This window comes from Amaranthus tricolor, chromosome 3 (genome assembly GCF_026212465.1).
Source record: "Amaranthus tricolor cultivar Red isolate AtriRed21 chromosome 3, ASM2621246v1, whole genome shotgun sequence".
NCBI classification, from domain to species: Eukaryota; Viridiplantae; Streptophyta; class Magnoliopsida; order Caryophyllales; family Amaranthaceae; genus Amaranthus; species Amaranthus tricolor.
This window is the reverse complement of record NC_080049.1, coordinates 3,408,312-3,420,569: the sequence shown is the minus strand read 5'-3', so window position 1 is coordinate 3,420,569 and position 12,258 is coordinate 3,408,312. Positions and strand designations below refer to the sequence as shown.

Below are 12,258 nucleotides of genomic sequence, written 5' to 3'. Positions count from 1 at the left end.
CTTCATCAACTTGTAAAATATCCTAATGTAAAATATCCTAATGAAGCACAATTTATTGATTATTAAACTCTTGCATCACATTGTCAATAATAAAACCTTCATCTAAAGCATATCATAATCAATTGATAATTTGAACAATCGAATACCAATATAAGTTAAAATATAGAAACATTGTTTATTGAAATAATAGTTCGTAGTACATACCTTGATTAAATGATATTGATGTTTAAATTTATCCTTAATTAAAAGTTATTTTATCTGATTTATATTTTGATTAAATGAAAAAATGTAGTTTTTTCTATTAAAATTAAAATTTCAGTATTTCGTATATGATGTAAGAAAGTTTGGTTTATAAAAATTACATTTTGATTTGGTGAAATTGTTGAAGAGAATGGTGAAATTGGAGTAAGTCTTTTGCGAGGAATCTTTGATCATAGTAGTAGCTTTTTCAGTACTCATAAGTACCAGTGACTTGGGAAGTGTTTGTATGTGGAATTTGAAGAAGGAAATCAAACTTTATCTTTAAAAAATATCTAAGTTTTTATTTATGTAAAGGGAATGGAAATAGAAAATAAGATTAAAAATGATTAAAGTCCTTAGAAAAATATCTTAGATAAAAATGAGTATTTTAATTGAGACTTTTATATTTATCTTCTTCTTTCAAGTTCCTCATATGCCAAATAAAAAATGTGACTTTTTTATGTTTAAAGTCTATCTTAAAAATCTTATAAAGTTTTATTGTGTTCATAAGAGATCCAGTGACGTCCTGAATCCTGATAATATATGACGTTTTTCATTGGCTTTAATAGACGTAGAAAAGTAGTACTACTACTAGAATTTCTTGGCAAAGAAGAAAACAAGAGAAAAGACTGCAAGACCAAGTGGGTAGATGGGAATTGTGAATGGGAGGAAGAAAACAAGTCATAACTCATCTCTTCTCTTTATTATATACAAGTATAAACCTTATTACTTTACTCCATTAAACTCCTCATTTTTCAAATCTCAAAATCTCCAAATCTGAGAATCACAAAGTCGGAACTAAGAAATGCATCTCTACAATTCATGGCTTCCACCTCCAATCGTCCAAGAAACCATACGAGAGAAGGAAGCCTTTTCAAGAGTCGTCCTTTCTCTTAACAATTCATATCATCCTGGAGATCCTGATTCCGTCTATGCTACTCTCAAATGGATTTCTGTAATTCACCTGTATGTCTATAATACAATTACTTCTTTCATTTTGTGGAAACCAATTCGGATTACATTTTCAATCATTTTGTGATAACCGTCTAAATTATTTCTTCAGACTTGACCTTTTCCGATATTTATGCCATGTTAGCATTAGCTGCTACTTGTGGGAAAAAATAATCTGACTTTTCCAACCGACAAACTAACGTTGTTGCATTACCCCAATGCCATCACCTAAGGTGTGGTTTGGGGTAGGATACCTTTGTCACTGATAACAAAGAAGATGTTGTTTTCGATTCACTCTTGGTAGTTGGTACCAAACATCATCCACAACTTTCTTAAATAACAAGTGCACTTTGTTGTCCATTATTATCTGAAACATGTGAAAATTATGTTGCAGTTTCCTAAAGGCCAAAAGTGAGTTGTCCCTTGAGGATGTAGAGCTTCTTGTTAAACTAGGACTGGACATTTTTCATGCATCTTGTCACAAACTCTACGCCCAGGTATTCTTGTCTTTTTTAATGAGTATCCCTGTTTGCTTGCACTGCTTCAGTTGTGGCTGATACTTCTTTCTTTGGCATGATTAGGGTAGATGGGGAAATTTACTTGTAAAATTTATAAACAAGTACAGAAAGAAGTTATCTCTCACCATTCAGTGGCGCCCTCTGTATGATACCTTGGTCCGCACACATTTCAATAGGTAAAAGTTTTTAATATCCTCCCAGAAAATGTTACTTAGCCATATTTGGACTAGTGTTAGAGTGACTTCCTGGACTTTTACAAATTCTTGTTATCTGTTATTCTTTTATATTAATGTAGCCATAGGTTTGTCTAGTTATTTCAGTTTTCAGCTATGGCTTCTGCTTTTGCTGCTTGTTTTTTGCATCTCCAGTAATTTTATGACTTCTGCTCTTTAATTAAGAATATGAATGCAATATGGGACCATATTAGTCTATTGCTTGAACAAGATATTCATTTTTGACTATAAGGTCATTTGGTTTATGATGCCATATAGAATATGGAATTCTTGGCTTCTTCTCCATGATGTCTTACAACCTTGCCACTTGCCTATATATATATTTCATAAAGTAAGTCTTGGTAGATACATGGGACGCCAATTTATGATGTCAATAATTCAGATTGGATATGTTCCTTTTAACCACATACTTGTCTTCTATTTTCTAAATTTGCTAAAACCTCCCACAACCCATGATATGTAAAATTGTGACATTCTGTTTATTGACCATCTTGTGATTGTTTCCATTGAGCGAGACAAGTAGTATTAGTTCTTTAGACATATTTTTCCTCAATTTCTCTCGTTTCTTTGATTACCCTAATATAGCCATATCAGCAATGGGTTATGTATGATAAAGTTTAAGTCTTTTGTTTTAATGGGGGTTAACGCTAGGTAGGGTTATTGGGAGTTTTGAAAATTGTGTTTTGTAGGTAAAGAGTGGATCTTTTAAGGTAGGATCATATGGTAAGGTTATAAGGGTGAGGATTTATGGTTTGTTGAAGAAATAGATTCAAGGATTGAGACTTTTTATTTGTTTTGTCTTTGACGCAAGTTCTTGGGAAAATGATTGTTATTTTTGGTATTATATGAAGATCGAATTTTTTTTGGGATGATTTTTTGAGGAGCTACAATTTGACGCAAATTACGGGGGTTGGAAGGGAAGATCGATGCCTTTTGTGTTGATTAATAGAGGATGGGATTTAAAAATTTATCCATAAGTGGATGGAAAAGTTTGATTAAAGATCGAACTTTTGAGATGTTTTGATTTTGACGCAAAGAGGAATAAGGATGGTGGAATTGTGTGATGATTTGTGAATGAATCTTTATGGATTATGGGTGTTTGGAAGGTGATTTAATGGTAGTTTTAGGAGGGATAAATTTAGGCTGAAATAAAAGGATATATTAAGCACTTTGCTCTTCATTGATACAAATAAATCACCACAGTTTCAATTGAAGGTTTCCAATTGCACAATTAACAAGCGAAGGACAAATTATCTTATATCAGTCCCAAAAGAGTCGGGTTTGAAAAAGACTGATAGATTTTAATTCTCTAGAAAGTTTTGAATTGCATAAACGTCCGAATTTTCATTTATACATGCTCCTATTTATGAAGGCAAACAACAGGAATAAAAAAGCTTGTAAAGGCCCTAGTAGTTTCTGCTCTAATTTGTAAACAAATTAGAAATCATTTTGCTAAAATAAAAAAAGAAAATAAATAGATAGATTAAATGTGGGTTTCCACATTTAGAGGGAAAACTTGATCAAATTGACTTATTCTTCCTTATTTGTAGAACGACTACTAATTTAATGCTTCTAGAAGAGGATTCATGCTTTTCTTTTCAATAGATAGCCATTTGGGCTTGCTTCTTAGATGACTTCAACAATAGATTAAGTTTTAGAGAAGAGTAGTTCCTCCTTGTCACTGATTTGGTTTAAAATAGTTTCTTGGACGCTTTGAGGTTAGCATCCTTGTTGATAGCCAATGGACTAGGACATTTATCATACCCTTATATGCTTGTTCTAAATTTTTTAAATTAAAATGATTCCTGGTGTCCTTTAGAACAAAACTAATTCTTTACTTGTAGTGAACGCCTTGTACTTCTGTCATAAGGGTAATATCTTGTATGCATTTTGTATTCGTTGTGGTGTGAATCAGTGCATTGAACAGTCCCACATTATTGTTGTATAATTTTCAAACAAAATTTTAAGTTTATTGTTTGAAACATATGAGTACTTATTAGATTATTGCACTTATACATAGAAGAGTTGCATGCAGATGTATCTTTTCATCATTGTGACACTTTGGTTTTTATGGTTTTTTGACAATTAATCATCTACTGTTAAAAAAGAAAAGAATTAAAACAATGCTTTAAGGTGTCATATTTATAAATAATCACAAAATTTATTCAATATGAAGTTCTAACAAATAATCTAATGCCTCAATAATAAGATAGTTAAATTTTAAAAGATTTCCGACAAAAATATACTTGTTCAATAGACTAATGGATTAATAATCTAGATGTTTTATTTAAGCGATTACAATAATATGAACATGTGATTCACATTCGCTCTCAAAATACTCATGTAAATATGACTCATGATCATGCGGTTCCCTAGTTGATAATTTGATCACATGCCCATAAGATCACTTGATTACGGGAGCCACATAGTCGCTTAATCAAGGAGTAAGAAAAATACTTCATAAATATCATATTATGATATATGTGTACCTAATAATAGCTCAAAGTAAATCTCACAAACATGTAAAGTCTTTTTCACTTAAATTACAAATATGCATTCATTCGATTCACTATGTATTATTTAATGAAGGAGATAAGTATATCCATTATCTACTACCTCAAATATGGGTCCTCCTCAAATTCCAAGTCGATAGAAATATTATTCTAGTAAGACAAGGATTAAGGTTCACGTTATACATAATATGTTATATATTTGTCATTTATTAGGAAAAAGTGACATTAATTATCCAACCTATTATCCATTAGTTGAAAATAAATCCACATTTTGATTATTTTCTGATTAATGTCACCTAGCGTGTGTTGTTAAAAGTGTACACACTTAAAACCAAATTGGTGTTTTAATAGCTTAGAATCTTGTTTGAAGAAGTATGAAGATTAAAAAGAAATGAAATTTTAAGGTGTTTTAATGACTAAAATAAGATGTAAATATAAGATGAATTATCTAGATGGGGTACATTTTCAGTGCACATGTACAATAGGTGGGATTATTTTTAAAGTAATTGAAAGGTGTGCTTATTTTCAGCTAATGGACAATAAGTTGGATTAATAGTTTCCATTTTTTCTATTTATTATTGTGGTTGTTTTTTTATTTGATTTATTTTTTATCTTTTGTTTGACTTAAGCATATGTCAAAATGGACATATTTTTAGTCAAGGCCTTGCCAAAGGTGCGCTCCAAAATCTTGATTAAGAGATTTACATTCCAATCTCAAGTCTTCACTTCACTTTTTATTTTAATATCATTATTATTTTCTAAAATCTCGATTTCTAGTTGATAGATTAAATCTTGATTTAACTTCAGTGGCTAAAATGATTAAAAAAGGTAAAGGTAAAGTACACTCTCAGTTTCCCACAAAAGGCAGGATCTGGGTGGGGTTTTTTTTCCTGAAAGATGCAGACAAACCATACTTGTTTCGTTCAAGGAGAGAGTAAAGAGGATGTGCGCAGTCAAGAAACCCCCTAGCTGATACCTACGCTCGGTAGGGGTCGAACCCGAAACCTTCGCATTTGCACTATCCATTGAGCCACAAGCGCTTTTGGTAGTGGGCAAAATGATTCTTGAGACTTATAATAATTTATCGACTTAATTGAAGTATTGAGTTTTATGTATTTGTGAATTTTATTATATTATATATTGTATTATATTGTTAACTTTACATATTCACTCAAAAATTTATTTTTATGTTTATGTTTATTTTTATTTAATTTGACTTATTGCATTATTTTATTTAATTATAGCTTATTGGTTGTGAAATGTTTGCTAAAGTAGTTTATACAAATCAATAGGGATTACATGCTAAACTTGACATGGTCACATGACTCATTGTTTCACGACCCAAGAATAGCCTTCTATAAGCTAGGCTTCAATACCGGAGCAATTTTTAGGGTCAAGTTTGCAGATTGTAGGTAGGCGAGTTGTGTGTACGAATTGAGTTAGAATTTAACGTGCTTCATGAGGATGTGAACATGCCAAATTGATTATTTTCCATTGTGTGAAAACATGATACTTGCACGGCTTTAGGTTACCAAGATGCATGATGCATATATTTGGACACCAACCCTTCGTTTCCTTTTTTTGCTTATTATCAATGTAACATTTGGTCCCCAAAAATGCCAACTTCATTCTTGTCAACCATAGTTTATAAATAAGACCGCATAGCATCGTGTCAGTCACATTGTCTAGGTTTTGAAAAAACCTGATATATCCCGCGTTGTAAAGGTGTAAAAAATCGCGTTTTGAGCCGTATCAAGGGATTAAAGGTGTTCATTCGAGTCATCGGGTTGATTTCGGGTTGGTTTAAAATCAGGTCTTGTGGTCACATTGATTTTTATATAATTTTAAATTCATTTTGAAGTCGAGTTTTGTTACAAGGTTGGGTGAATTTCGGGTTGTCGGGTTTGTTTTAAACATCTCTACAAGAGATATCTTATGGTTTTGACCGACATTTAGGGGTTACAATAATCACATCACTCCTACATCTTTGATTTGTTACTGCGATCGCGTTTGTTACCGCATTTTTACATTATGTTGTCAACTAAGATTTCTTTGATTACAACTTATATCTCATTCAGGCATAAATGAGGGAGGTTAGAAGTGGCATATAGTCAAAAGTCTATTAGTCAAAGCTCTTACCTTGCATGATTACAATAATGCCAAATCCTTAATCCTCGAAAAGTAGGATCGACTACATGAATAAATCAGTGGTGCTCGTCCATATCAATTCTCTTTCTCCATTTCTTCTGATTATCTACATCTCAACCCATAGGCTAGATTTTTCATACCCTTTTTCACTCATGTTCTTCTAGGTCATCATAAGTCTTCTCTTCCTCTTTTTAATACCTTAACTTTCAACTTTTATCTTTGTGATCTTGCTTGATTCCTTGAAAAAAATAAATAGATTATGATGTCATATCTGGGGATGTTGGTTTTTTATATATGAATGGAGCTGCACAAAAATACACCTTTTTTATTAGTTAGTCAATTAATGAATGTAATAGAGTGTTCTAAACAGACTAGTCTCGTAAATCTTGGATTTTTATTGCCCAAGAAATAATTCGGTCATCTTACAGTAACACATGTGATAAAGATGAGAGAAAGAAATAAAGAAACGATTTTCGATAACTAGAATTCTTTATAAAATAGTCATAGTCCTCTGCCTGAAAAAAATGGAGTGTGTGAGATAAATTTCTGCGGTGTGTGTACCCACGTGAGCACCCAATCCATATGAACTCTAAACACAATTACAGATTTCCTATATCTCAGTGCTAAAGGGTGGTTATTGACTTCATACCCATCTACATAGTGTTCCTGGACACCGATATTTTTCTTGTGGTCAAACCTTGTTCTACTTCACATTATTGTGTCTCTTATCCTCCCTAGCCCATAGTGAAGGTATTCCTTTAAAGTTCGCTCAAAAAATTATGCAAGCAGTCTAAATAGTTTATAGCGAGAAGCGTTCCCGAAACATTTCTTAAGACCTTCCAGTCTTATTGGTACTTCCACTAAAGGATTAACCAGTTGGTTCAAAGTTATAAAAGATGAATTTTTCAGCTTTTCATATAGCTGAAGAGCACTTTGAAATTAAGGGAAAGAACTAGTGTTAATGTCGAAAAACTAAAGATGTTTAGTAGGTATATCAGCTCAATCCTGGCATGCAACTTTGTATAGCAAGGAACCCCATTTTTTGTGGTCCAATTTTCATTCGAGTCCTTTATCCAATTGAAGAACTAGTTATTTATGTTGCGTTCACATATAAAGCAAACATTCTTGTTGAGGACTAGTTTGTCCATAGGGTTCTTTTCAAAAAAATTTCTTTGTTTATAACATATTCAATGAATCTTTTATTAGAAAAGGCGACATGAGTCGGCTTGATTATGAATTGGCTCCAACGGACAAGCTTCTTTTAGCGATTTGGAACTATCTTGAGGTATGTTATGCTAGTTTAAGTCTATCAGTGTGTTAGGATGCCTCATGTGCTAAGAAGTCATAGGTTATAGAGGAGAAATAATTGATGACCAATTGAATCCCATACGCTTAAGAAATTAAATTTGAACTAGAATTTCTGTTTATGCCTCCAACATAGGCACATAAGATGTTGTATGCCATTAAAAGTGTCACTTAATGAAATTTAGCTAAGGGCCCAAGAGTAAGAAATTGCAAGTGAAACATAAATGTAAAGTGCTTTTAATTCTTACACATAGGTGAAGATCCTAATAGATATTCCCTTCTGTTTCTGGTGAATAAGTAGAAATAAGACACTGGCAAGTGCAAAAAACTAGAATGTCGTCTTTATCTTAGGAATAAAGAAATTTTGTTAAACAAAACTTTTGTTCATTAATTTTATACTTCGTGTTCGCTGTGTTCGATTTCTTTGATTCTTTACCTTCTGTTTACCTTGCTTTGTTGTATTCTATATTTGAGAGATTGATGATGTCATTTAGAAATGTCTATTCTATAGAAGTATTGGCCCAGAAGGGTGGAGAGTTAAACAGAGACATTTTGAGACCATCACTGCTCTTGTTCGAGCTTGTAGGAGATTCTTTCCAAAGAATTCTGCTTTGGAGATATGGTCTGAGTTCAGGTAATTATTGGTAACCTAGTTTTGTTGTTGATATGATATATGGGTTTGAACAGTCAAACTCTGTTGTGAATGATCTTTTAGAGCTATGTATCTTTTCATCTTTCGTAGTCTTATCTAATTCAAACATTTTTATTGTTTACAACTGTAGCCCCCTTTTAGAAAACCCATGGCATAATTCGTCCTTCGAAGGTTCTGGATTTATCAAACTTTTTCTTCCTACTAATTTGGACAACCAGGGTTTTTTCTCTCAGTAAGTAATTTGATGCTTGGGAACGGTCTTGTGTTTGTGTATGCTAATTTAAGTCTTCTTTCTGGAGGAGTAATTTACTCTTGTTTGGATGGCAGGGCTTGGATCGAGAAATGCTTAGAAGTATGGAGTTCTATTCCAAATTGCCATTTTTGGAATAGTCAATGGGCTGCTATTCTTGCTCGTGTTACAAAGAACTATGACACTATCACCTGGGAGCCTTTGTTGCCTATCCTTTTTGCTAAGTATTTGAATATGTTTGAGGTGAGGCTATTGTATTTCTAATTGGCATTCTACTTTTTCTTAGAATGATTCATAGTTTCTTTAGTAAAGGGATGGTAGTTATGCAGCTTAGAAGAAAAAACTATTTATAAGATCATGGAAAAAAACTTTTTGATGAAATATGGAAGTTTTCTACTCACTTGGTCTTAGGAAAGAAAAGATCATTGAGAATGTCACATTCCATTATCAATAGTTGATGAGGGAATTGTCACAAGGGATATTTGCTAAAGTTGTTCTTATGAATAAAGTTAAAATCAAGTGCTTGTGGAACATCTTTCATCTGATGTTTGTATACAGTTACATTTAGTTCACCATTAATCCATCGCAGGCCTCAACCATGTTACATGCCTCTTTTTTTTTTACCTCAAGTACACTTGTTGGACTTTTAACACTTCCACAAAGGCATGGAGTCCTAAATGCTTGAATTTTTCCCAATCACTATATTATCTTTCATGAATTCCCTGGCACATGTGTTTTAGATTTGGAACCTTGGTAGGTTTACTCTTGAATATGTAGTTGAGCCTATCGGCTCTATGACTTGTTCTTCTATCCGTGTAATACCGTGATGCTCTCAAAGTCTTTTGTAAGCAATGAACGACTAGAGCTTGGGTGGCGATAACTCACGACTTTGGACGGTGGAGCATATTGGGTCCCTCCTAATGTCATAATTAGGATAGACACAAAGAATGAACCAAAGAGAGTTCAAATTCACTTGAAACCCTAGACATCCAAAGACTCAAACAATAGTTCCTTGGTTCATGTAATCAAAATTCAAACACCAACCTGGCTAAAGACTCAAGCTTTGTTTCTAAAACGCAAATCTAGTTTACCTATTGCAGGACCCTCAACCTTTAGTTATAAGCTTCATTTATGAGACTTCTTTGACCTTTATCACATTCCTCACTCACCCTTTAATCATAGTTTTATACCATCCAATTCTCTAAACATGTGTCTTCTTTTCTGAACTTGGGTACCTGCTGGACCGTAGTGTAAAATCTCAGTCGCGGTAATAGTTGCAAATGAATTTCGTGATTAAGCAAATAGAAATAGGGTTTTGTGGTTTTGGTCTATATTTCAGGCATATAAACTCCAAAACCTGTTCAATACGATGATGTAAGCGATATTTTGCACTATATATTGGACAACCGTGGCCCTCTAAATTTTGGGGCTCCTAATTAGAATTCCTACACATGCAAATGATTTCGTGATGAAGGTAGACATTTGAAGATGGCATATACATGAGTACAAGATGTTTTGAGGCTTGTAGCTTGAATTTCAGGGGCTTTTTTTTAACAAAAGAGGAATATTTCCTTTTCATTATCATTCTTGAAAAGATTCACATGCTAGCTCTTTGATATTTCCAGGTTCCTGTGGCAAATGGGGCTAGTTCGTACCCATACTCTGTTAGTGTTCCAAGAAATACTAGGTTCTTGTTTTCTAACAAGACGTCCACTCCATCAAAGGCCATTGCAAAATCTATTGTAAGATCTTGTCACTCATTTTAAAGTATTCTCATTCTTCATACTATATAAAGAGCCTAGTATGTTTCATATTGATCATACTTGGCTATGCTTTAATGTTTTGTTTGATACAGGTGTATCTACTCAGACCTGGGAGTTCAGCTCAAGAGCATTTTGACAAATTGATCAATCTTTTGGAACAGTGAGTACTCTCATGCTTTCCTCATAGTGTCCAGAGTCCAGACTCTATTAGTTACATTGAACAGAGTGCTTATTCGAGAGTCACTTTTGTTGGTGTTTCAGATATTATCATCCCTCTAATGGTGGTCGCTGGACCTACTCTATGGAGCGTTTTTTGTTGTATCTGGTTATTATGTTTCAGAAGCGCTTACAGTATGAGCAGAAGTAAGAAATCCACCCTTCATTTATATCATTTATGTCAATAGAAAGGTTCTGTTAGCTCTTATTTCTCTAAAATGCTTCATGCAGGATTCTTAATGATTCCAGAAGGCCAGAGCTATATTTGGGAAAATTGGAGAGGGTTTCTTTTGTTAGTACTGTGTTAAAGCTGATTGATCGTGGCCAATACAGCAAAAATGATCATTTATCTGAAACGGTTGCTACAGCAACTTCAATTTTGTCTTTTGTAGAGCCCTCTATTGTCCTTCCCTTCGTAGCTTCTCGATTTCATATGGCTTTGGAGACGGTTAGTAGACTTGCTAGAAATCTTCCATCAGCATGGGATATGATACTTCCCTTTGCATATTTTACATGGAATAATAAATATAATTCTCTTTCTTAGAAAAGGGCAATGAGATAGTGATATGGCGTTCTTTTATTCCTTTATCTTTTTTTCCAGATGACAGCCACCCACCAGTTGAAGACAGCGGTTACATCTGTAGCTTATACAGGCCGGTCTTTGTTCTTCACATCTCTTTCATCTACAGCAGAAAGACCTGATGATTCTGATTATCCAAACTCAATAATTGATCTATTAGTCATCTCATTATCAAATGCATTGCTGGGAATGGATGCCAATGATCCTCCAAAGACTTTAGCAACCATGCAATTGATTGGTTCCATCTTTTCCAATGTAAGTGCAATTTTCAATAAAATTCACTGTTTTTTTTTTTAATTTTTTTAATTTTTATTCTTATTGTAACTGATAGTTTTACATCCATGTTAAATCTTTTCAGATGGCTGTCATCGAAGATAGTATTGATAATAGGACGCCGATCTCAGCTATCCGCTTCTCGGAGTGGCTTGATGAATTTCTCTGTCGCCTGTTCTCATTACTCTTACACTTGGAACCAAATTCTGTCACGTAAGAATGCTTTTGTCGTATTATTTATTCTCATTTGTAACATCCGATCCAGATATTTCATATTGGATCTTGCAGTTATATGTGAGAATATAACACCGCACTAAAGCATGCCAGCTCTCTATATTTTCGTGAAAAAAAATGTGCATACCTTGTTGCTTAAAAACGGAAAAAATCGTAATAGGAGCATCATTGCCATATCTTATCAAGATGTGAACAACTTTAGCTATTCACATCCTTGGGTTCAACTTTGCCTTTTCGTTCTTGGAATGGGAGTTTACATAATGATTACCGGTAGTAGCTAGTCACACTTGCTTGCGAGTTGCATGTGATTTTTGATGTTGAAAATGACTTCTTTTGATAAAGATGAGACTTGCATATTGAATAATATTTGCAACGGAAATTG

At 33.4% G+C, this 12,258-nt stretch overlaps 1 protein-coding gene across 2 annotated transcripts in view; it reads left to right on the top strand.

The window, feature by feature from the left end:
- The first annotated feature begins 876 nt into the window (after positions 1-876).
- LOC130809009 (proteasome activator subunit 4-like) overlaps positions 877-12,258 on the top strand; it is a 32,083-nt gene continuing 20,701 nt past the window's right edge. The window contains exons 1-13 of one of the 2 annotated variants that reach the window (XM_057674606.1): positions 877-1,206; positions 1,586-1,688; positions 1,773-1,885; positions 7,810-7,888; positions 8,403-8,542; positions 8,691-8,792; positions 8,888-9,053; positions 10,436-10,552; positions 10,666-10,733; positions 10,835-10,936; positions 11,021-11,237; positions 11,391-11,624; positions 11,728-11,855. In XM_057674606.1, the coding sequence (XP_057530589.1) occupies positions 1,046-1,206; positions 1,586-1,688; positions 1,773-1,885; positions 7,810-7,888; positions 8,403-8,542; positions 8,691-8,792; positions 8,888-9,053; positions 10,436-10,552; positions 10,666-10,733; positions 10,835-10,936; positions 11,021-11,237; positions 11,391-11,624; positions 11,728-11,855 (1,730 nt within the window). In that variant the 5' untranslated portion in view covers positions 877-1,045. The remainder of the gene's footprint in view (positions 1,207-1,585; positions 1,689-1,772; positions 1,886-7,809; positions 7,889-8,402; positions 8,543-8,690; positions 8,793-8,887; positions 9,054-10,435; positions 10,553-10,665; positions 10,734-10,834; positions 10,937-11,020; positions 11,238-11,390; positions 11,625-11,727; positions 11,856-12,258) is intronic. The other variant, XM_057674607.1, reaches the window with a different exon arrangement.